The 26167-nt window shown below is 36.5% G+C and overlaps 1 protein-coding gene across 2 annotated transcripts in view; it reads left to right on the top strand.

The window, feature by feature from the left end:
- HEATR5B (HEAT repeat containing 5B) overlaps positions 1-26167 on the top strand; it is a 61435-nt gene that overhangs the window by 17239 nt on the left and 18029 nt on the right. For both annotated transcript variants that reach the window (XM_075748876.1, XM_075748875.1), the window contains exons 16-29: positions 1478-1653; positions 2873-2978; positions 4734-4924; positions 6573-6732; positions 9408-9597; positions 10954-11123; positions 13470-13614; positions 14500-14739; positions 16599-16850; positions 18693-18874; positions 19976-20044; positions 22930-23109; positions 24403-24640; positions 25286-25546. In XM_075748876.1, the coding sequence (XP_075604991.1) occupies positions 1478-1653; positions 2873-2978; positions 4734-4924; positions 6573-6732; positions 9408-9597; positions 10954-11123; positions 13470-13614; positions 14500-14739; positions 16599-16850; positions 18693-18874; positions 19976-20044; positions 22930-23109; positions 24403-24640; positions 25286-25546 (2560 nt within the window). The remainder of the gene's footprint in view (positions 1-1477; positions 1654-2872; positions 2979-4733; positions 4925-6572; positions 6733-9407; positions 9598-10953; positions 11124-13469; positions 13615-14499; positions 14740-16598; positions 16851-18692; positions 18875-19975; positions 20045-22929; positions 23110-24402; positions 24641-25285; positions 25547-26167) is intronic.

Raw genomic sequence — 26167 nt, 5'->3', positions numbered from 1 at the left:
TTTGCTGCGAAGTGAGTCTTTGAAACGTAGAAATTAAAAATTTTAAAAAAGCAAGTATTGTGGTCTCTTAACGTTTTTCAGATCAACTGGTAATGTTCATCCAGTTATCATTTTTCATATAGCCCTTGGAGAAGAAATGTAGCATAAGGAACAATTTGTTAATGCTAAATAATTTAGGAAACTATCTGGTGACAGCATTCTTTTTGCTTTCCTAATTTGTGATGACTAGGAGGGAGCTGGCCTCCTCTTTTCAAGCCTTTTACACTCATATATTTCTGCATTTACTGACATGGAGAAAAATTGGTTGTCTGTCTGAGTATACCCACCAACCTGTCTCTGTCTTCATAATTCTACTCTGATTTTTGATTTCTTAGTGAAAACTAACTCTTCTGAGCATTTGCTGAACTGCACCATCATGATCTTTGCAATTCAGCTTCTCAGGAATTTCTTGGGCTAAGAAGAAACGGGGAGCTGAAAATGCCTTTTCTGCCACAGCGTATCTAATAATGGCAAGGTTTCTCAGAAGGTAGCTGTCTTGATTGAGGAGATCCAAAAGCCAAGGCTGATGTGAAGCGTGAGAAACCAGGCAGAAACTTTCTGAGAAAAGATCAGCATGTCAAAGTGAAAAAAGGGTTTATAAACTTCCCTTGTTTGTGGTGTACATAGTAGAATTCCAGTGCAGTTTTCAAACCACAGAGCTTTCTGGAATGATCCTCCTCATCCTCTTTTTTTTTTTTTTTTTAACCACCTCTAGCCTATAGAACAGTGTCACTGTTGGTAACTGAAGGCCTATAGTGCATCACAGGAGGCTCTTGTGCTCAGGCATGTTTTATTTTTCAGTGATATGGAGGTCTCAACAAATGTTCGTTCTGTTTTCTGACCTTTTAAGAGGAATATAGAGCTACTAGATTCTCATTTTGTTTCATGACTAAATAATGAGTTATGGAAGTAAGTTTTTCTTCAGAGAAAATAGATAATTGTTTAATTGTGTTTCCTGAAAGAATGATGGTTAGAAAGTATTTTCACGATGATAGGAATGTTAATAATTTTAGTACTGTTTCTCAAACTTTCTATGTAGGGAATCATTACAGCCAAAATTGATCATTTATCATACTGTATTGTAACTCAATGTTCAGAGTGAATGAATAACCTTTTTTCTGAAATCTCACTGTGTAGTCAGTGATTCAGAAGCTACTATTAGTACCAGAATTAATCTACTTTTCTCTGATTTCGATCTCCACTACCAGGAGTGGTAGTTTGTGCTTTGTCCAGCTGTTAATGGCTTTGACCCTCCAGGATTTAGCTGGCCCTCTAAATACTTGCGTGTGTGTGCAGGGGTACACTGCAGTTGCATTCAGGTGTTTGTAAGCTATTTTGTTGTTCTAAGACACCACATACTTGTTTTGGTTATCTCTTGTTCCAAATTTTATGTGTGAAGGTATATTCAGAGGTATTCATATTATATGGCATTTTGCAGCTTCAGCCAAACAGCGCATCTGGAAGTGGTGCTTTGGAACATGATCCATCTTCTATTTATTTGCGCATCCCTGCTGGTGAAGCTGTGCCCGGTCCCCTTCCTTTAGGAGTATCTGTCATCGATGCATCTGTGGCTCTCTTTGGTGTGGTTTTTCCTCATGTCTCTTACAAACATAGGTCAGTTTACATTAGTGTTTAATTTCAGAATCTAATGCCTTGTTCCCTGGAAAATATTATGGGTGTTTGTTGTTGTTTTGTTTTGGTTTTTTTTTTCCTTGAAATAAGAATCTGCTTTGATATCAACTGTCTTTAAATTCAGAGTTTAGTATTTGGTGTTCATTGTGTCTCAGGATTCCAGAATATGTCTACTCAGTTTAGAAATAAAGTGATTTCCTCAGTTTTATCAGTTTTGAAGATTAGGTTCCAGAGGTGGAGGACAGATTCTTCTCTCCTATTACTGCATTTAACAGTAGCAATACCTCTGCAACCAAAATTTCCTGCAAAAATATCCATTGCAATTAACTTCGAATCAGGCTTGGAAAAATAGCAATAGCATCCATTGAATTTCATTTGGCTTCAGTGAGTAAGACCATTTGATTTATACTCAGCAAATTATTTTATGCATGATGAAAAAGAGGAAATGGAATTCAGCATATTTTCCTTTGTGTTCCACATTACCTTTGCAGAGTTATGAGTTGTCAGGACTACTTTTGTCATTCAGTTTAGCTAATTTGTCACTGAGCACAGAGTGAAAGCAGCTGTACAATGCATTTCAAAGTAAAATTATCCTTCAGTGCAATCCTGATGGGAACAGGTTTTTTCCTAGCAGTCAATCTCATCTTGCAGTAAGTGCAGGGTAGACATGAGGCCAGCTTGCAGTAGCACAATTTGATCTGTATCTGTTGTTAGCTATGGAAAGATTTGACTGGGGAACTGCCGAGTAGTTAAGAATGCAGATTATATGTTATACTCCTGTTCTTGGTATCTTCTAGGGAGTATTCCTCCTCCCAGTAACACTTTCTGGCATGGTTAAATGGTGGAAAAATGGAGATTAAATAGTGAAAACAATAGGAACAATAATAGGAATATGGACAGTAACACTATTTTGAATGGTAGAGGAGTGGCAGCGTGATTCTACGTGAAGACTCACTTCCTTTTGGTGGTGGTTTCTTCAAAAGCAATAGTAAACATTTGTGGATGAGCTAAAAGAACCAGCAAAGTGACGTTCAGAATAATTCTATCCTTTCTAAAATGAATACCTTCTGCAACCCTTGAAGCATAAATTCTGTGACTGAACTTAAAAGGCCATTTTGTTGTGTGTGGTTTTTTACCAGCTGTATTTGAGTTTGTATTTTGAAAGAATATCACTTAAATTATGTTCTTTCCTTTGTTTTAGATTACAGATGTTGGATCACTTTGCTGAATGTGTCAAGCAGGCTAAAGGTGTTCGCCAGCAAGCTGTGCAGCTTAATATCTTTACTGCTGTTCTTAGTGCCTTGAAGGTAAAATTTGTAAACTTTTAATGGATGCCAAAGTTCACCAAGTTGATTCTTTGATTTGTATTTGATACAAAAGGCTTTTAGAAGAATGTTACTAAAGTTACCGCTTAAACACTTAGAAGTTTGAAAATACCAAAATTAAAGTTTTTTCAGATATTAGCATGAGCTCTTGTCTGCACGTATCAGTACAGAGAATAGATGAGGCTCATGTAGTCAGCATTCTATAGTATTCACACTTCTCTGACTTTTTTTGCTCTTTTTCAATCATGTAGTTTTCTTTGCATTGTACTCATGGATTTAAGTACTTTGTCATATGTACTAAAAAACCGCCTCACATCTTAAAGTATTGTGCAGATGAGGCTCCTGGAAATAAAAACAAAAATAGATGTTTTGGATGTCTTATTTTTTTCTTCTTAAGACTCCCTAGTATTGCATAGAATTCTCGATGCTTATGCCCAGTCCCACCAACTTCAGTTACAGCTCTGTGTTCTCTGTCTACATTTGGAAATCCAACCTCATGCTGTCAAGTCAGGAAGCTAGACAGCAAGTCACAATTAATATTTCTGAGAAATAATTGATTTCAGTGACTTGCATTGCCTCAAGACTTTGTGGAACAGTGTCTTGGGGTGTAGGATTTTCTTTCTACTAGTCAGATTTCTTAAGGCATTTCTAGTTTTTTCTTGATGCTGTTTTATATAGTTTCCAATTTATGAGTCTGACCACATCTGTCATTGTCATCCTTACTCATCTTCAGAGCAACTAGTCCTATGTACTGAGGAAACTACCTTTGTAGAAGTACCAGCCTGTGATTAAAGATTGGATGAGTTTCTTCTTGTCTGACTTCTGCCATATGAAAAATGGCTGTGTAGTTTAAGCTGTGTTACCGAGGCTCTATGTCCTTGGTTGATATGTCAGAACAGCACCTCTCTCACTTGCTTTATTCTTAGAAACATGAACCATGTTGCTACAAGTTGAAAAGTAGATTAAGGCAGGTGCCTGGAATTTCCCATGCCAAATGGCCAAAGAATTGTCAAAATTCTAAGAGCTGAAATGAGGATTCAGAGAATCTGTGGTAGAGCCATGAACTTCTTCCTCTATAATACATGCAGTGTTTGTACTTTACATGTGGTTAATTATTTTTCCCAAAGTAAAAGATTTCTTGAAAGTTGTAGTGAAAGGTGATGTGCTATTAATGAAATACAGGAATCAAAGAAGCTGCAGAAGCAGTGTTTAGTGTTACTGTTCTGCAGAATGTTCATATAACAGATGGTGTAAATGTTTGCAAAGATGTGATTATTAAGAAAAAATATTTTCATATACGTAAAATGTCTTCGATTTAAGTGATTCTTGCAGAAACATAACTGAGCTGTGGTTTTCCTGTCTGATAGAAAGAGATGTTGCAGTTAGATTTTAAAGCTTCTCTTTTTTTCTGGGGTATCCTGTGTAAAGCTAGCTCAGATTCAGTAGCAGTAGGGTGCATGTAGCACTGCTATGCATCTGATAAAAAAGACTGATGCAACAGGTCTTCCTGTAAGTGAAATAGGTAGAGTGTTTGCAAACATAAGACTATGTTGTTGGTTTTGAGTTTTAAATGTTTTCAACCAGTATATTTTAGGATAAATGACCACAAATTAAAATGAAAGTAAAAGTGCATAATGTCTAATCAAAGATCTTGAATATTGTAAAATTGCTCTTTATCTTCTCTTTCTCCCCTGCTTTGGAATGTTTGGGGTTTTTTTTCTTATTTTTCTTATGTAGGGTTTAGCTGAGAATAAAAGCACGTTAGGACCAGAAGAAGTCCGCAAATCTGCTCTGACGCTGGTAATGGGTGCCCTTGATAATCCTAACCCTATTTTGAGATGTGCAGCAGGTGAAGCTCTTGGCAGAATGGCTCAAGTGGTTGGAGAAGCCTCTTTCATTGCTAGAATGGCTCAATACAGTTTTGATAAGTAAGTTGGTTTTGATTCAGAAAAGGAAATAAAAATACAATTTAATGTACTTTGGAAGATTCCTCTACTAAATACCATATTCATTATTCTCTTCATGATTGGTTGCTATGATTATATAGGTCTAACAAACCTTCAAACAGAGTCTTCTCTTTTTGATTTAGTGCATGTGATTCTTCCAGGAATAAAAGCTGAGTTGTTGAACTATTTGGAAAGTGAAATGATACCAGTGAATAGTTTTTGATGAGTTACTTGAAGGTGACTAAATGCAGCTTATACTAAGCATGTCTGTAATATAAATTGTGTGATAGTGGTTCTGTTTTATCAAAACATCCTCTTTACATATTGATTTAACTTATCTACTGGCCCATAATTTTTTCCATATTCTACTGTTAATCTCAGGTCTTTAGAAGGATGTCTGGTAGATACTACAAGACACCATGTTTCCCAGTTTTTTGGCTTAAATTTAAGACATCAACTTATCTGTGAATCAGAATGCATCTGCCTCAGGGCTGCTGCCCATGTTTTTGGCTGGCCAGGCTCCATGCACGTAGCCTCAGTCCAGCTCTCCTACCTCTGGATAATTCAATTTTTCCCATCATTTCATCTTGTAATAAAGTACATAATCTTTACTGTCTTTCCTTGAATTTCTATTACTGGGACTATTTCCTTGGCTTCTTATCTAGGATTCAAGTTGTTAATGGTTGCCAGTGTGTTGACACTGTCAAGTAATTTTTTTATATTTGAGATTTGCATTTACTTTGTTGTTTGCTGATGGCCAGGAGCATGCTTGCCTCTTGTATACAGACAACCAGGAAAACAAATGATTTCTTTGTTCTAATTAGGATATCCTCCTTTCCTCTCTCTTCCTCAACTGCCAAAAAAGTTTTAATTAAAAAGTTATGTATGTGACATGCATTCAGAAGTATTATGGAAAATACTCAACAATTCACTGCTTTGTACAACTAAGTCATTCAAAATGCTATTCATTCTGGTTTAATTTCATTAATAAAACACTATTTAAAAAAAAAAAAGCTTTATTGGAAAAGTCATAGAACTCAGCTGTAGAAGAGAACAGCTGTATTAAAAAATTATTCAGTTGACTTTGCAGTGGAAGACGTAGCTGTGGATTTCTTTGTTATTTCTCAATATGTGTTGTCATTTTTCCATTCTCGATTCCTTTTCACTGCAGTGGTCTAACAATGACTTTTCTGATTATTAAATTAGTCTGCTGTGAAACACTGGTAAACACTAGATGCTTTTCCTATATTCTTTCACTTCCAAAACTCTTCTTCATCTAAAATGTCTGACTGGGAAGAAAGAAAATAACTATTAAAATAGCTTTTTTATTATTATTATTATTATTTTTTCCCCACTTTCCTTATATTTAATCCAGTTTAATAGCAATATAGATTAAGGACATTGTTTTCACTTTTGTTGTTAAGGCTTCTCAAGATCTTGTAAAGTGGCCTGCAAAATTCTGTTAGTTATTCCCTGCCCATGGCAGGGGGTTGGAACTAGATGATCTTTAAGGTCCCTTCCAGCCCAAACCATTCTATGATTTTATGATTTGTACTGTTATGATACTTGAAGGGTCCTTTGTAACAAACTTAGTGAGTTACATGATTTCCTTTTTTTTAAACATTGATAGGTTAAAATCTGCTCGAGATGTTGTATCAAGAACAGGCCATTCTTTGGCTCTGGGCTGTCTTCATCGGTATGTTGGTGGGATAGGTTCTGGACAGCACCTGAAAACTAGTGTCAGTATTCTCTTGGCTTTGGCACAGGATGGAACCTCTCCCGAAGTCCAGGTAAAAAACACAATTGCCACAAGAGTACTTTAAAATGTTCAGAGTTAAAAATTAAATTACCTGTTCAGATGTTCTTTAATAGAGATTGTTACATATAAGCCAAGTCATATGGATGTAGCATGTGCCAGGGAGCATGAGGAAAGTGGAACTTCCCATATGAATTCTTACAGTACAGAATCCCAAATACATACTGCAATTAAAATACAGCCTTACTGTTGAGGCAGTTGCAAGTGGTCACATTAATTCAGACTGACAAGTGTCTGCTTGTCAGCTGAGCCAGAGTAATTCACTGTGGGCACATCCTAACTGACTGTAATTGTAAAGCAAAATGTGTTAGTTCTACCTTAGTGGCCTAAACTAAAGTTTTTGATAACTGGCTAGTGGTTCACATGTAATCAGGTACTGGAGTCTCAGGTGATGAGCAGTAGTTTTCTTTGCCAAGTAAATCTTTCACAAGCTTAACTGCAGTTAGGGGACAGAAGGAGAACTAGTAGGAGCCAAGATCAATACACGGCAAAAGCAGGGAAGGTTTTCTGTCCACTATGGACTGTACACAAGTGGACAACTTGACTACTAAAAGTTGCTGGTAGAGTAAAAATGGGACTAGACATGCTGGAAGAGCAATGCCTTTGGAGTTGCTGAGTATGTATAAACACTGTGCAGTTCAAAAAGTTTCCTAAGTTGAAAATACTTGAAAACTGGGAGAATACAATCTGAACTCTCCCAGGAGAAATTTGAGGAATCAGTGTCTTGGTCTGTCTTTACTCTCCCTTAAGCGTCTGTGGCTGCCGCTGTAGAAAGAAGAGAGGGCTAGATGGACCAGTACATCTGTCTTTACATTAAGAAGTTGAATATTAGAGGGAAAAGTGCTGATTTTGTTTTCTCCAGAGTGAAATCTATCAAAGCACTAGAATAAATTACTTTCAGAAGGAAAAAAAAAAAGAGACCTTTTTAAAGTAAAAGTAAGTGTCTTGTCTGTAATTATTGTTCTTCAAAGATTATGATGTAATTGCATGATATAACAGGTAACTTTTTTTTTTTCATTCTTTTCACAAGTTACTGCAAGGAAATGATTATCTGGAATAGTAACTGACTGTTATGCTTTAACAGCAGGAAGTTTTGTGTGACCCATGAGTAGGGGCACTTTATACTCAAAGATTGAGAAGCTGAAGCCCCCACTAACTATACAGAATCATACTTCCACCTTGATTTAAATTGTTAACTTGATAGAACGTGTAATAGAGTACCTTCTTCTTTCTTTTAATCAGGGCAATAAAAAAAGAATAATCAAAATAATCAAACTTGTCACGTGAGAAAACAAGCCTAGTTTTGTTTGGAAATAATGTTTAAAAAATAATAATAAATACAATATAAAGTCTCTTTTAAATTTCCTTAGTTTATTTAAGGTAAGACAAAGTTCAGTTTGCATATGTAATTTAATTCATGTATGAGTAAGTAATTTTGAGGCATATAATTGTGTACCGTTCATTTGACAAACAAAATGGTGTTACTCTCTTATGAACAAAATGTGAAGTATGAAGGGGAAGCTCTGGTGGAACTTGCATACCTACCTTATTTTCTGTTGAGAGTACAACACCAGGCCACTGTGAAAAACTAAACTTTTAAACCTCATCCCTCACTAGATCATTATGGATACACAGAAACTGTGTGGGAACACAAGTAATGGAAATTTGCAGGAATGAAAGGATAAGCTATAATGTGCTACCATGTGGTTAGGACTGTAGAAGTAGTTATCTGATTGCTAGTGCTAATGGGTTTTGGGTTGCATCAGAGAGGATTAAAAAGGAGCAGTTTTAAAGGCAGGTTTTCCAGCTTACTCCTAAGAGTCTAGCTTTGTAACTGTAATATTCTTTTAACTTAGTCTTTTCAGTGCAATTGCATCACAAATGTAATGGAAGAAAATTCTGAAATAAGATCATGTAGTAGGATATTATAAAGAGGTACCTAATGCTTTCAGGTCTGTCAGTGGAATTTAATTCTTATGAAATGTCAGTGACCAAAAAGACTGTGCCCTCGCCCACTTCTTCTTTTGACAGTTACAAGAAATTATTTTGTTCTTTTGTTATTTACTTATCTTGCAACTAAAATAGGTTGATCTTTCACCATTTTTTTCTCATCCTGTAGTACATTGACTGTGAACAGCACTGCTTTCTTCTATTGCATTCTCTAATAAGAAAATTAATTAGAAAATGCATGGGAACCTTTCAACTTGTAATGAAAAATCAGTTTTTACTGGAATGTTAAAGGCACTCCCCACTAAGGACTTTGTAGAGTCTGAAATGGACAGTTGGCATCCAGATTTACAGCGGAATGATTCTCTCTTTCTCTTCAGTCACTCTTTTTTTTTTTTTTTTTTTTTAAGTGGGTGTGTTGTGTTTTTCTTCCTCAAAGTGCTTAATCATTTTTTGCTCAACTTCTTTGTCATCTTCATCTCCATTATCCCCAAAACTGCTGATAGCCAAAAGTATGCTAGAGGTATTTAAACTCCCAGGCAAATGCTTGAGATGCTGAGACCTTTGAAACATTTCTGGAGTCAGAGCAGCTAGCTAGATATGTTTAAGCAAGGACACACAGAGCTAGGCTCAGTCTGCATGCAAAACTGTTTAAATTTCCTGAATGTATTACTGAAAAACATTCCTTTGTTTCTTTGATAGACCTGGTCTCTCCATTCACTTGCCTTGATAGTAGATTCTAGTGGACCAATGTACCGTGGATATGTGGAGCCAACACTTTCTCTAGTTCTTACACTGCTCTTAACTGTTCCACCATCACATACGGAAGTACATCAATGCTTAGGCCGGTGCCTTGGAGCTATAATAACTACTGTTGGGCCGGAGCTGCAAGGTTAGTGGGAATTTGAAGGGAAAACAAAATCTAACTTGTGTAAGGATAATATATTGCAATCTTAAATAGAAGAAAATAAATTTTTGTTTGTTGCGGTTGCAGGCGAGGGGGGTGTGTATGTTGACAAATTCAGTTACAGTCCTGCAAGCAACCTCACTTCTGATCGTACTTGTGACTGCTTGGGGCTTCTTTGACTGCAGTTTAAGATTTCTATAAAGAAGTTGCAGTGACATATGGTGTTCTGGCTAATGGCAAATTTGCATGGTAGGAAAAAGATTAAAAATACCCTTGCTGCATATTTTGCTGTGTATAATTTTGTGTATAGGTGGGGCCAGAGGCAAGATTTTTCTTCTAATTTTTCAACACGTGTTGATTTTATTTTTAACTGACAGCAAGAGCTGAAGTTTGACATCATTGATAATGTGAACTATAACTCGTTCCATTCATTCATGATATTCTTAGATCACTCTACCTTATTGTAGAGAGAAGATGATCTTGTCATGCCAAACACTATGTTTGAAATTGTGTGTCTCAGATGGCAAAAACACAGATTTGAAACTTTGCTTAACTGGGATTTTTAAGAATATTTATAGGATGGTCTTTGATGCAGTGTCAGAGTGCCAGCCACTGGTGAAATTTTAACTGTAAATAACTGGACTTAAATTTCTAGCCATTTAAAATTTCTAGATGGTTTAATTGAACTTGTGTGTCAGCTTGCTGTGTGTTAATGTTTTGATTTGGACTGTCATTAATTTTTTAAATAAACATTGACTTATGTCTTCTGCAGGTTACATTTTTCTGTAATTCAAGACGTTTTATAAACCTGATGCAGGTTAATTCTTAAAATACAGAATGGGAATGTTTTTCAAATTAAATACTGTTCTTTTGAATGCTTGTCCTATTAGAGCAGTGCAACTCATCTAATGGAGCTAACAAAAATCACCTGCACACGTGTATGCTAGCTTAAGTGTTACCTTATATTTTAGGAAATGGTTTGGTACATGAAACGTTGCCCGTATGTATAGAATAAAAGAGACTTTCAAAATTGAAATTCAGATAATTTTACTGGTTTCATGTCCTGGGAAGATATTCTCAAAATATTTCTGACTGAAGATCATTGATCCAAAATTCCGTTTGGATAGGACATTGTTTCAACATCTCTTTTTTAGCTCAGTTAAACACTCTGTAGTGTTTCTTTGAAGTTGTGTAGATACTAGCTTGCGGTAGGAATTCAGAAAAGTGGCATGTTAATCTGTGAACTTTGAAGCATTAAAAATTCTTGGTTCTCAAAGTTTAAAGTCTACAGTTGTCATACAAATTTTTTCCTGTGTTAAGGATATCATATTACATCATTAGGTAACGGAGCTACAATTTCAACAATCCGTTCTTCCTGTTTGGTGGGATGTGCAATCACACAAGACCATTCAGACTCGCTTGTTCAGGCAGCTGCTATATCCTGCCTTCAGCAGCTTCATATGTTTGCACCACGGCATGTCAACCTGTCCAGTCTGGTTCCCAGTCTTTGTGTGAGTACAAAATACATCCCTTTTGTTCCTCTAAGTGTTATGTACATGCTTAGCAGAGGACAGGAGGAGCACTTAGCAAGATGTCAGGGATACCCATATGTAATAAGCAAGCCATGTTTGCAGAAACAGTGGAGTGCAATAAAAAGTTTTCTGTCCCCAAGCCATTTTAGATTTTTTTCAGAATGCTGCCCAGAATGAAGTCATAAGGTTTGATTATCTCCTCACCCTAGAGAGCACAAGAGAGCAAGCATTTATATATAGTAGGACTGGGTAAAAAGATGCCAAAACACTGTTTCTGATTGTATGTGTAGAGGGAAGTGAGTGAGTTGGGAAAAGGTAGGAGATTTTGAATTTATTTTACCACTGTCAGCATAGTAGATGCTGACATTCAAATTCTTGTATGCTGCTGCTGCTGCTGTTCACATTGCTTTCTCCCTCCATTAGCGTTCTGTCAGCAAATCCTGGCTTAAGCCTGGAAGTGAGGCAGAGGCTGGAACCTAAAACATGCCAAATACAGCTATAAGAGGATGGGTGGGGCGTGTGTGTTTGTTGGGGTTTTTTTGTTTGTTGGTTTTTTGTTGGGTTTTTTCTTTTTTACTATTTTTTAAAAATTACTTTTAGAGGGCTCAGCAGTCCAGTACTTAGAAATTTGGAAAAAATCTCCCTAATGTCTGTTGGATGCTTTGCAAAGTTTTTTGTGTCATTCTTTGTGGAACTGGTGGTTTTGTGTTACCTGAAGGAGTGCAATCCTACTTACGCCAACAATGGAACTTTTTCTTGGTCTGCCATCCGGATTTTCCCTAGGGCATCCTCTCATTGTTACATGCTTCTCCCCCTCGCCCCACTCTGGAGCACTCCTGGGAGTACAGTGTGTTCCCAGAGTCTGTCACTTGTCCTTTCACAAAATTGTGCATGAAAGAGGTGCAACGTACCCAAAAGTAGGTAGGCCCTTTTGAATGAATGCATGTACAGCACGACAAACAATCCCTATAGGCATCTGCTCTGTAAGTACCAGTGAGTAATATTACAGACAATGAAGTTCGTACAGGAATGACAGTTTTGAAAACTTTTCCCAGGGTTGTCTGCTGTCTCTTTCCTGTTCCTTTATGGTCCTCTGCTAAACAAAAGCTATTTTCCTTCTCTTTTCTCATATTCCTTACTTCCAAGCCATTCTTAATTTTCCTCTGAATTGTCTTGTGCATTTTTTATACTGCAAATACATAGATATGTTGGCAAGGTCTGCCTTACCTGCCCCATTAATAAACTCTTCATTGCTTTCTAACTCACTTTTGAATGGAATTAATGCCAGGTATCAAAATTAAACCACACAGTTCCACAATCTAGTTTGATTCCTTCTTCCTGCATTGGCTTGATAACCACTAGTTGTTTGTTTTATAACTTAAACCAGGGAATACTCTTTCCATTAATTAAATCCCCGAAATGTTCTGTGTTGTAGTTCCATTAAAACAACCTCAGTGTCGTATTCAGAGGTTCTTTTAAAGTCTGCTTGTTTTTTCAGGACTAAAATCTTGTATATTCATATGTGGAATAAAGGTCTACTGTTAAAATGTTTTATAAACTATACAACCCTTTCATTTAGGAAAGCAATTTCCATCCACATAATAACCTAATACTGAGAAAGCAAATGTCTATTTGGTTTATTAAAAGCAAATTCCCCAGGGTAAATAAAGAATCAGAGTTTCTTAAAGAGCGTTCTTCATCTCTTCCACTGTGGAAGAACATACAGTTCTCTGTGCAGCTACTTCCTCTCAGGAGAATAGGGACCATGCACAATTCTTCTATAAGAAAAATATTTGCTTGTACTTGAGGTGATTCAAAAGGAATTAGAAACTAGTGTTGTTTAGCAACGAAACTTGAAGCTTTCTTATTGAGAGGCACTTATAAAAACTTGTGCTATAAATTCTGTCACAAATTTGAAATAAAAGGTTTTGTTAGCTGTCATGTGTGGTGCAGCTGATGATCGTTTTTTGTTTAAAAGAATGTGATTTACAGCTATAGCAGAATATGAGATTGAATAGTACTGAAGAATGTAACGGATTGAAAAGTATAATTAGTCTAAAAATCACACAGGCACAGTAGTTGTAATATTTAAACTCTTTAACCAGATAACAGATGTCAGCTATGTATGTGTTAGCTTTATTTTCACATTTGTACATTATAAAAAGTGCTTACTTCTGAACTCTCAAGGTCTTGTAAAGAGCTTGTTACCCAGCAGCTCATACATGGGCATATAATTGAAAAATAGAATGCTGTTAGTCCTTAGCAGCACTGATTTATTGATATGGGGTGCAGCAGTTCACTCACCTGTAATCGTTCTGTTTTTAGGTTCATTTGTGCAGCTCCCACTTGCTGCTTCGCCGGGCTGCAGTTGCATGTTTACGACAGCTTGCTCAGAGGGAAGCAGCAGAAGTATGTGAATATGCCATGAGCTTGGCAAAAAATGCTGGAGACAAAGAAAACAGTGTCATCAGTAAGTCTTTCATGTGGCCTTTTTGTAACAGTTGAGAGCACACATGTGTGCCTATGTGTGGTTTGCCTTCAGAGAGGGGGAAAAAACCCCAACAACCCCCACCACCAACAAAACAAAAACCTAAAACCTTCTCTTCCAGCTCCAATAACTTCTGGCCACACCCCTGCTTACCTCTTGAATTTCACTTACAATTTTTTGGTAAAGTTCAGACTTAAACTTTTCTGCCTCATTAAGAATGGCAATCAAATAGGGAGCACAGTGTGTATACAGTGGAAATGTTTTACAGTTTTTCTGGTATTTTAGGTCTTGCTCTTTTGAAAATTGACTTGATTGTATGCTGTTTGATTGAGATACCTGGTTGTGTTATGTTTTGTTAGCAGCATGTCTGCTAGCCTGTGGACTTGGCTGGTTGGTTCAATTCTTAAATGTATCATTTTATCCTGAAAATAGGAGGCTCAACAGTGTTGATCAGCACAGTCTTCATATGAACGTGAAGTCGTGAGCTTACTTGTATTGAAACACACTAGTTAAGTCTGTTTCTGGAAAGATTCTTTAGAGTCCAGTACTATTAGGGTTTATGTCCAAATTCATGGGGTATGTACCTTAAAAGTGATAGTTTTAGGGTTTTTTTTAAAATATTATTTTATTTGTTTGGAAATGTTAGGTGTTATTTGCCTTGCAGAAAATTAATTAAATGAATTGTTGTTGTATTAAAATCTTTCTAGTGTTAATTGTGTTAATTCAGAAGAAATTCAGTAGCATTTTGGTGTATCGTTGCCTGAACTATATACACACAAATACACAATGCCCAATTCTAGTCTGTTATGACAAATTTTAAAACTGAGTTACTGAGTTCAGAAAAGATTTCTCATTATCATTTTGCAGATATTAATCCTTTTGTACCAGGAGCTGGTTCTCGGCGAGATGCTCATTCCCGACATCAGGGGGTTAATATAACAGAGACAGGCCTCGAAGGTGTCCTTTTTGGAATGTTGGATCGGGAGACTGATCGGAAGTTGTGCTCAGATATCCATGATACGCTGGGACATATGCTTTCATCGCTGGCAGTAGAAAACCTTTCTCACTGGCTAATGCTTTGTAAGGATGTCCTTGCAGCTTCCAGTGGTAAGTATTCTATACTGTTCACGTAAACGACAGGGTCCCCTTCGTATTAACATCTTCTGGCAATATTTGTTTGGAGCTTGTCTTTTATCCTAGTTAAGACATAGCTTATATTGTATATAGAACTTTGATTATAGTGTATTAAAACTTGCTTAGAAAAAAAGAACTCATCAATGCTATGTGAAGTTTTAAAATACTGCTTTTAAGATTAAAAAGTTAGCTGCCTTAAAGTAGGATTTCCAGCGGAGAAGCAGTGTGATTATATTCTGACATTTCAGTATCTTAGTGAAAGCAGTCATATTCTTTTTAGGACCATACAGAAGGGAGAGTGCTGTACACACTCTGAGCTTTCTTTTATGAGGTTTTGTGAGTTACTGATGTGATGATGGGTTACCATGGTGATGAAACTTTTGCTTGTTGTTCAGCTTTACAGACTTGTTTGCACAGATCTTGTCCTCTGAGACCTTATTCCTGTTTTTCAGCTTGTAGGATGGTTGTGACACAGGTTCTGCTCATTTCCCTTGCATTTATACTTGTTTATTGGCATACTGTGAGTTCATCCTGAAGCTCTTTCTAAATCTTCCCAGCTTTATGTTTACTGATGAGTAATGCTACCAATGATTTCTTTATGCAGTGTGGTTACTATATATCTGCCCAATGAGAAAGACCTTGTTTCCTAAGTTGGCACGTCCTTTTCTTATTTCACATGGGATGGGTTTTAAAGTTTTTAACATGGTTGTTTGATTTATTGTCCCATTTATTTATTAGTAGGTGAACTACTCTCTGAGAGAACCATATTTAAATAAATTGCTCTCAGCTGCACTTTAATAAGCCAACCACTTCATTTTGAACTCCTTTGATCCAACTAACTGGCATATGAACAAAATCTGGTTGACTTTTTAAGCAGAAATTTACAGATCAGCCATGTAAGGTCCTGGATGCCTTCTCAAAACACTCTTGTTGTGAATTGGCTTCATCCACGTTTGATTTACCATACCTCTTTCTGTCTTTATTGAATGTCTTGGTTCTTCAGCTGCTCACACTTAAACTTTTGAAGAAACATGCCTTAGTTGGAGTGGGTTACCCTTGCAATAATTTCTTTGTGTTCTCCTCTAATTATTGCCAGAGTATTTTTTTGTCAGTATCTTGGCATTTTGCTAATTTAGACCTTGTCATTGAGATTTTGTGTTCTCATTTCTGAATAGTAGAAGTGAATATGCGTGTTTGGTGAGTTGTTTTTCTGTCTCTGTTTGGATTTTGGGGTTTTTAATGTAATCCCTGAAGTAGTTTTATTTTCTGAAATGAAGTCTCACAGCCACACTTGGAGAAAAGAATTTTTTGAACGTTAAGCACATTTGTAGGTGCCATAAACTGCCTACTTGGCTGCATACCTGTCCCATGGCATGGAACTTTGTTGTCTTGTTTCAGTTTAATGTGCACTCTAGCTTTTACTTGAAACAGGAGCTGATTCTTTGATTCTGAGCCTGGTAATCTACTTACCCTGTTAATTGACAATTTAATAGGTTAATTTTCAAAGCTGAGGAGTTTAGATATGGGATTCAGCTATAGCTGGTATCTGTGGAGAATTAACTTTACAGGAATTTTTTTTCATATCGTTTAAGCCAAATAAAGGGTAATATAGCCCAGATTAGAGGTGAAAAACATTTCTTCTACTGATACTCCTTTGCCTTTCTGTGTTTTTCAGATGTTATTGTTTCAACAGGACAATTAGTCTGTTTTGAATCTGAGTGTAAGGAAAGGCTTGAATATGTCCTTAGCTGTCTTCTGCAGATTCTAAGAGTGGGATTTGGTTGGGGTTCTTTTTGTTTGTTTTTTTAATTTTAAATTGTTCTTTGTTGTAGACATGAGCACTGCTGCTCCCTTGGGAGGAGGGAAGGATGAGGAATCAGAGAAGAAGGATGAGATGGATGATGATACAATGTTTACCACCTTGGGTGAAGAGGATAAATCCAAGCCTTCTGTAGCACCTCGTTGGGCAACTCGTGTGTTTGCAGCAGACTGTCTGTGCCGAGTTATCATGCTGTGTGAGAATGCGAACAAGGCGCACTTTGATCTGGCACTGGCTCGTTCAGCCAGACTTAAAAACCCAAAAAGTAATTACAGAATGTGCTTGTTTTGTTCTAGTTTTAATTTTTTTTATTTATTTTTAATTTTTACACCTCTTTACAGCTTAAGGTTACACAACCAAGAAAAAAGTATGAGCAGTTATCCTTTCATTCAAATGGTTAAAACCAAAGGAAATGGCCAGCAAAAGTCAATAAAACTGTAGTTGTGTAACAATTCTAGTTACCGTACCATGAACAATAAAAAAAAAATGAGGTTTACTGGAGGATAAAATTCTGACAGACTGATCTGCTTGGAAAAAAACCCCTTAGATTTGCAAACCTTTTCTCCAGTCTGAAATAGAAGCAGTAAACTTCTAGCTAAGGGTGAGCTGGAACAGTTTCTGAGTTTAACGTAATGACAGCAATGAATTGGATTTCAGAGATTATTTTAGCACCTCCAGACCGAAGGGATGCTAGAAAAGAAAAAAGAGATAAGGCCAGGTAATTATTGCTGTGGCATTGGTTGCGGAGAGAGGGATATGGGAGGGAGTTATAATAAAACATGGACCCAGCTGCTTTATAAAGTTCATTCTTCTGGTATCCATGGGAGTGATGAATATTAGTTTTAAGGCTTATGTTTTGAAAATGCTTTTATGAGTTAGAGGATCAAAATTGAGAGGTCCGAGATGATGTAGCTGTTTTGTGAAGAAACATTATTCTAACAGGTAGTGGGAGGTTTCTGTCTTTGAGTTGTCCGTGTGTATTAGTTCTGGTGCATTGTTTGCTTTCACCCATATAGTGCTCATAGTGCTCATCTTAAGTTTATTTTGAGATGGCATTGTATTTGTAGAGAAAAACATGAAATAACTGCTTCTTATAGGATCCTGCAGAGGATTGCATATAATCCTGAGAATTTACATCTCTGACTTTAAATAAAGTGAACTTGATGTGTTTGATATCATTGTAAAAAGGAAAACTCAGCAAACTTCTGCTCCCCCACCCCCAACTTCAGCTTCCAATATATTTTAATTTTACTAACATCTGTGATGGTCTGAAGAAATAAGTGCAGACTTTACCACTTTGTAGTTTTTAAGTGATCACAAGTCTTTCTTTACTGACATGCCTCTGAAAAGTTTCAGCTACAAAATAAACTTTTCTTTTTTACATTAAGACTTGAAAATATGTAGAGCTCTCATAATTTGTGGATTTTGTTAGTCACCCTGGATATTATGTTTTTAAATAATTTATTTTCGTATTAGTTGTACAACATCTGATAATTTCAAATTGAGAGTACGGAAAGAAGTAAAATGAATAAATAGAGAAGATTAATCCTTTCAGAAATGCTACTGGGTTATGTATTGTTCCTTTCTACATGTTGTCTACTGCTTAATTACAGCCTTGAATGTGGCTTTTGGGAGCAGAACTAGAGGCATACTCGGTTTTTAGGTGTTTAAACTTGACGAGGTTTTCCTTTATCAGCAGGGGTCACTGTAAGCATAGGACTCCAACAGGAATTGCCTTGAAGATTTTCAGGGGGGACGGGGGGGATCACTAAAATTAGCTTTATTAAACATTCTGATCTCTTCTAAGCTCTCAGCCACACCTACATACTCTATTCAATGCAATTTCTATATATCATATATTTCATTTTGTTTGAAATTTATGCTTAATTTTTAAGGTTGTCTTAGGAATAAAAGTCCTTGTATCACTTGGGGGAGGAGGGGAATAAAAATACGTTACAATCTTTCCTGCCTTCTTCCATACCCTAAACGTGGATCTTTGAAAAAGAATAGATAGAATTTGTATATGTCAATGAGGAAAATGTTACAAATATCTGTCATGTTAGCTATCTTTTAAGTTACTAAATAGTTCTTTCTGTTCTGTTCTAAGATGACTTCTTAGTACTCCATCTCTCTGACCTTATTCGAATGGCATTCATGGCTGCGACTGATCACAGCAACCAGTTACGAATGGCGGGTCTTCAAGCTCTTGAAGACATTATCAAGAAATTTGCATCAGTTCCTGAGCCAGAGTTTCCAGGCCATGTGATACTGGAGCAGTATCAGGCTAATGTGAGACCTCCTTCATAAGTTCAGGAAATTGTATATTTATGCCAATATGCCAGTATTAGATTTGAGAACACTTTGTAACTTCAAAAGACCTGTGAAAAGATTTTTATGTGTGAAAATGTACTGAAGAGACACTTCTGTTTACCTCTTCAAAATGTTGTTTGTTTGGGGTTTTTTTTATATCTCTTCCTATTGTAATTTAGTAGCTGACAAAAAATCAGTAGCTATATTACAAGTTACACTTAAATATTAGAAGTTACACTTATTTTTTGGCAAGAGTGGCATTTAATTTGTAAATTAGAAATTGAAGAATAATGTTGATGCAGTTCCAGATTGAATTTAATAAATCTGTTTTCTTGGGAATTAATGAATCTACTTCTGTTTAAATGAAAACTACCAAAATATAAGAACGGGAGGTGGGCAGTTCAAGATTTATTTTGGGATATTATTGTTTTATTTTATTGCATAGCTTAACTCTACCACAGTCTTCACTGTGTCTTCAAGATGTTTGCAAATACTTTTTTAAGGCAAGCTTTCATCCTTTTAATTTCCTGCCTTTTTCTTCTTCCTTCTGTAGTGCTGTAACCATTGTTTCTGTCTCTTTGACTTGGTTCCTTTTGTTTCTCAAAAATGCTGCCTTATAACAACTACATAAAAGGTTTTATTGTCAGTATTTGTCATTTTGGGAACTTGATGCAAATCCAACCATAAACATTTGATTTCGCATCATGATTCCTTTAGACGTCAAAATGTCATTGGCTTCTTGAGCCTTAGTATAAATTGCACTTGTAATACTTTCATGATTAAAAGGATACTCATTAACAGAAGGAAGATAATACCACATATTTGACAAAGGTAGTTGAGGCTTAAAAAGACAATGGGCAAGCAGGAAAAAGCTGTTTTAGAGCTTTTTTGTTGTTTAAAGAATACTGTTGCAAATGTCTGCTAGACAGCAAGGATACGTTTGGGGATAACTATGCCAAAATTGGCGATCTTGTCTTGCTTGTTCTGTATATGTGCTCGAGACTTAAACAAGGTGAGATGAAGAATGTTGTGTAACTATTGTTTTAGTTGGATTTTTTTGATTTTTCTTTCTATCAACAGGTTGGAGCTGCTCTGAGGCCGGCTTTTTCCCAAGATACACCATCTGATATAACTGCAAAGGCCTGCCAGGTACAGAGGAAAATGTTCAGATAGTAAAGCCAAACTGATTTTCCTTCTCTTTGGAAGAAGGATGCAGAAGAGTAGTAGCAGCACATGGCTGTAAAAGTTTGTAAACTGAAGCCCTGATGTTTTTGCAACATCTTTTGAGTCTCCTAGTAATGTATTTTGTTCCTCAGAAGTGCAGAAGTCCTTTTAGGGAGCTACGTCAGAAAATATTTAGTCTTTCTGAAACTGTGTCTTTGTCATGGTTTAACCCTAGCCAGCAACTAAGCCCCATACAGCCACTCATTCACTCCCATCCCCCAGTGGATGCCACTGCCACACAGGAGCCACTATGAAGAAAATTAACCTTATCACAGCTAAACCCAACACGTTCTCCACCCCTTATTCCATACCGTTTACATCAGGCTCAGGCACCACACTATCCAATACAACCTCATAAAACACTGGCTTTCTCTCCTCCCCTTCCTATCCTTTGACATAATACACAGATATCATTCCCTTAGTCTATGGACCCTATAGTCTATAGACCTGTAGTCTCTTTACCCCTTTAAAATGTACATTGAGTTCATCTAGTCCATGACTTTCTGCTCCATGTGTTGTGGTTACTCAGGACAGGAGAGGTGGTGTATTGTGTGGAGTTACTGGGCACCAAAGCCAGGTCAGGTTGGGTTACTACTGCACTTGCACTGCTTCTTGTAGGGATTGTTCTCCATTGGTTCAGGTGGTTCCTGCTAGAGCAATTCCTATAACATGCAATGCAAATCGTGGGTTGCAACAATTTAAAGGTATTTCCATTACAATATTCACCCTTTCATCCCTTTGGACCAGACCATCGGATTTAACACTGCAATAAACTCTTCCCCTTGCCCCTGCTCCAGCTGGGGCTTATGTACAGACTGCAGTCCCTCAGGGGTGTACCTGCTCCAAGTGGAGCCTTATCTTCATGTCAATTTCTGCATTTGTTGCTAAAAGAACGAAAAGGAAAGAAACCCTTGCTTAATGAGACCAATAGTAATGTATTTATTGAGATGCCTTTCAGTCTGATCAAATATTCAGATTACTAATAATTTACCTTTAAACACTAAACTTCCATTCAGATTAATACTCTATTTTAGATTTATTTTAGTAACAACCTCTCAGTGAAAATTCAGTGAAAGATTTTTTTGGTGTGTGTTGTGGTTTTTTTCCCTTGTATGTGATCTTGTGCTACTGTAGTTTAAATCAGCTACCAGCAACATGCCTGTAGTAGTATCTGGTATGTGGTTTACACAGCTAAATTACTACTGTAGTTTAAAGCAGCCATTTAATTAGCTCTGCAAACATCAGTTTAAAAAAAAAAAACCACAACACTTTGTGTATGTGAGTTTTATTTAGTAAACAAAACATCCAGCAGGACTGTGATTTTGTGTTGTTGTTTTATACTCATAATTTCCAGCAAAACTTGTAAAGATAAATCAGATACAGTATAATTTGGTATGTATACATGGGAAAATAATATGCTCATCTTACCTTACAGAAAGTTTCTGTGCAGTTAAAGCTAGATGAAGAGGCAGTTTCTGTGAAAACATGTAACATTCCTTATAACTTGCCAAAATCTTCCTTATTCAACCAGTTTCAAAGTGGATGCGTGCACTTACAGGATCAAATGGTTAGAGGTTAGGTTTGGATATTTAACTCTCTCTAGAAGTTACATGGCTAGAGATGAGCTGCACGGAATGAGTTTGTTGTTGTTACAGTTTTATGTCATTGCTAAAACAGCTGTTGACTTGCCCAGCAGTAGGAGTGAAGCTGGTCTTAGTCCTACTGTGAATGAATTATGGATTTGTGACAGATTTTCAGCAGCCTTGTCCTGTGCAACTTCAGGACACCTTTTGTGTTTGTGTTTACTTTAAATATTTCCATCATTCCAGATCATGAGAGGTCCTTCCCCAAAGGCTTTCATGGAGCTGGTTCTCTAAAAGCAAAATAAATAAACTGGAGATAGGACAAAAATGCCTTGAAAAAAAGATTTTGTAAAACCTGAACCGCTTGAGTTCTGTGGGGTTTTTTGCTTCTATTCCTCATCCTTGTAGAATCACCACCAGAATGAAAGCAGCGCTTCAGAAAGAATTTGTCCCTTTTTGTAGAAAGGCAGTTGCATCTGGAATTTTTCTATTGCCTGCGTAATGTCTGAGCATGAATGTGTTTCAGAGGATGAATGCCAGTCTATAGCACTAGACAGGAGCAGCTGATCTGTATGATGTTTGGATTTTAAGTACCCATTTGGGTCCATTTAATTCAAATGAAAATTGGGGAGACACCCAACTGTCTGTCTACCATGTCTCATACTGATTGTTCTAGATCTAGAACTGTTGGTTCCAGATAAGAGCTCAGTTGTTTAAAGATTTTTATTTCACTCATTTCTAGGTGTTTTCTTGGCATTAATGATCTTGAAAGCTTCTCATTAGTATGGAGCCTTAATGTATAATTTGGAACATGTGGGTCTTTAAACATGTACTCTTATTAGTTTCTGTCCAGTATATTCTTCACAGTGCATGCAGTGACCCATTACCTGAATGATTTGACCAGACACTTGGGAACAGAATAAAAAAAATTGTTATTACCTATTTATGGAGGATTAAAACACTATTTTTTTCATGTATCTCTTAAGTTCCATTGTAATATGCTTTGGAAACACAGCCTTTGTAACCACTGACCTGAGCAATTCTGTTATCGTGGGTGGGGAGAAAAAAAGGAAAACCTTGGATTTTTTTATATTAAACAGGAAGAGAGCTGCTAAGTTTTTTTATGGTGGTTGTTTTGGGGTTTGTTTTCTTACAGATTTTTTATTTTCATTTGTAAGGTTGTTGTTTTTTTGCTAGTTTAGAATGATTCTAAATTTTGTTGTCTAGGTATGTAGCGCTTGGATAGGAAGTGGGGTTGTAAGTGACCTGAATGATCTCCGCCGAGTTCACAACCTTCTTGTCTCTTCCCTGGATAAAGTGCAAGCAGGAAAGGGATCTTCTAGCCAGCTTTACCGAGAGAGTGCGACTACTATGGAAAAACTTGCAGTTCTGAAAGCATGGGCTGAGGTAAACATTGACCATTAAATCTTTAAAAAAGTTTGAAAAGATTTTGCAGCATAATAGCAACCTCACACCTCACTGGCTGTTCACTGAGCCTTGTACTGCCCTCCTCCTTACCTGTTGCAGTTCCACTCCTGGGATGTTTTCATCTCTGTACCTTTCTCTGTTCCTTTTTCTGCCATTCTCTTGATCCATATTCAGTGAAGCTTGATTGTTGTTTGTTCTACTGCACTTTTCTGTATTAAAGCATACACTCAGACACTATCAGATTTTGATTCTCCTCCCGTCTTACTGCGCTTAAAAAAAGCAAAACCCAAACAACTTTAAAATATATTCTGGGAAAATATTGCAGTTAATTAACTAGGAGTTTCTCAAAGTGTCCATAATAAATTACAGGCTTAATGTAGATGTTGTTGGGGAATGACTGGAATACCAGAAATCTTCAACTATTTACAAAAGACAGAGCTAGCACTACTTACATTGTTGTGCTTCGTGAAATGTTACTTGCATGCTATAGAGCTCTGCATATCATTACACAAAATGGTATTTTGGTTTCTCTTAGTGTAGAACTTAAAGGTTTGGGTTTTTTTCCCATTAAATTTTCTCGGAAGTTACTTTTGAAATTACAAAGGAAAGTATTAACATTTCAGCTGTTTAATGTTAATCACCCCATACTGTAATTTTCAGCTTTGATATGGAGCATCTGTTGTGTGAAGACACTTATTTCTATTCTATTTCTTTTAAAAAAAAATGCTTATTTTTACTGTATTTTTCTGATATTTCTGCTTATTCCCATATTCATCTAAGCTTTTGAAAATCCTTTTATCCTCTTATAGCATCTCTCAGACAAACATATAAACGTTTTTGTATTCGTGTAACACACTTAAAGCCATTTTCATGTCTTTATGATACCTAATCTGTTCCCAGAAAGTGACAATTACTCTAATTTATCTAGTAGCTCTTAATATAGGTCCTTTGCAATAAGGATGCATTGATTTAATGAAATTGGTTATTCAAATCAATATGTTTGTGCAGTGCAGCAGTAATTGACACTTTTTTAGGAAAAACGTGCATAGCCAGATTGTTTCAGGAAAGTGCCATTTATGCCCCTAAGTGTTATATACTAGTAGAAATAAAAGAAAAAATATTTGTAAATGTAATTATAAGGCAAATCTCTTCTTCCCAGTCATTTTCTGGTGAGTCATCTGTGTATGGAATCTGCCACTTTCACATGGGAAAGACTGGTGTGTTCTTTCTTTTTAGGATCTCACAGCATGTACTTTCATATTTTTTTTCTAGGTGTACATTGTTGCCATGAAAATTAAGAAAGAAGCAGAGACCAAACCAAAGCGTGTTTTAAAGAGCACAGAGGAGGATGAGGATGACTTTGGTACTGTAGACGAGTTGCCACCAGACAGTTTGATAACACTTGTACAACCTGAGCTGCCTGCACTTAGCCGTCTCTGGTTAGCTGCACTAAAAGATTATGCTCTTTTAACTTTACCAGCTGAATTTGCTACCCAGCTTCCACCAGATGGTAAGCACTGGAATTTCTTTTTGTGTTATTGTGAAAAACAGAAAGAAACCCTTAGCTGAGACTTCAAAATTATTCTATAAATTATTTGGCAGGCATGGGTTTTTTTATGCAAGTGATAAATTTCTGCCTATGTGTAATAGAAATGTATGTTTGAAGTTTGAGTGTGGGTTTTTTCCTTCAATCTGCCATGAAGATATTCTTTATCTGAATTGCAGAGATCATTAAAACCATATCTTTGTAGAATTAAGAATACTTCTACACCTCTGATACTTTGATATCAAATGCAAAAAGATGTTAGTTATAAGAAAAACATAGCCCTTGAGATTAAAATGGATACTGTCTTACAATATTTTATTGAGTTAAGGAGTGTTCTATATGAAAGATGCTGCAAGACCTGATGACTTTGCCTGCCTTTCTTGCTCTCTGCTTACTGTTCCATTGTGACCATTGCGCTTTCTTATGAGGTACTAATGTTGCTCCTTCACAAGGAGAATTGAATGCACTGTTGCTAACAAGGATTACATCTGAATATATATGTGATCAAACACACCTAGAGTAAATCAACTAATACATTTAGAGTACGTCCTTTTTGTCTGTTATTTGCAGAGAATTTCAGAATTTACCTTTGCTTTGCTAATTTAACAGGGGGAGCATTTTACACTCCAGAAACAATTGATACAGCTAGACTGCACTACCGAAACTCCTGGGCTCCCATACTACATGCAGTGGCGCTTTGGCTGAACAGTACAGGATTTAATGCTTCCGAGTCAACAGAAGAGACTGCTGCAGCAATGCCCAATTCGCAGAAACATGCTACGTCCATTATGTTAAACCAGACACCCGGAACTCCACCTACCACTAAGTCTTTGCCAGAGATAAACAAAGATCGAATGCACTTAATTTTGGGTAAGAGTTACAAGTTTAGAGTTCAGTAGCAGCACGTTATGGTATGAAATGGTATGGGAATAAGAAAAGATACTTTGCTTGAAATCTAGGAAGTTTAAAATGCATCACACGTCTGAACAGTAATGTTTCAAAATATCTCTGTCTCCTCCTCTCCATATCTCTCTGCCTCCTGTGTTCTTTATAGCTTCGACAGAATATTTGTCAGTGTGATTATTGTGATTTTTATAGTCAAGTTGTATATCTAGTTTACTTACATAATTGACTAAAATGAGCAGTAACTGTTTTAGGCTGTAATATAATTCAGATGATACAAAATGTCATGCTTCAAAGACATAAAAGCTGTAAGGTTAATTAAAATACACACCCTCATAAAACCACAGTTCAGTAGAGACTGATATTTGACAAGTCATGCTTTTGCATCATTTTCATCTGTGAGTAGCGCTCCCTGTTTCCCTTTGTTGTTATTTAACAGCTTTAAGAAGTGGATGTGGTGACTTATTCTGAGGAATGCTAACAGTTTGCTGAGATATACAGATATTTAAAACCAGAATTAAGTGCCGTATGTGTAATAGGAATATTGCATAATTTTTTGAGGCTTAACTTCATCTCGGTTATCATTAC

The sequence above is a fragment of the Balearica regulorum genome, chromosome 3 (genome assembly GCF_011004875.1).
Source record: "Balearica regulorum gibbericeps isolate bBalReg1 chromosome 3, bBalReg1.pri, whole genome shotgun sequence".
NCBI lineage: Eukaryota > Metazoa > Chordata > Aves > Gruiformes > Gruidae > Balearica > Balearica regulorum.
Note: the sequence above shows the minus strand (reverse complement) of the source record. Positions and strands in the feature narration are given on the sequence as shown.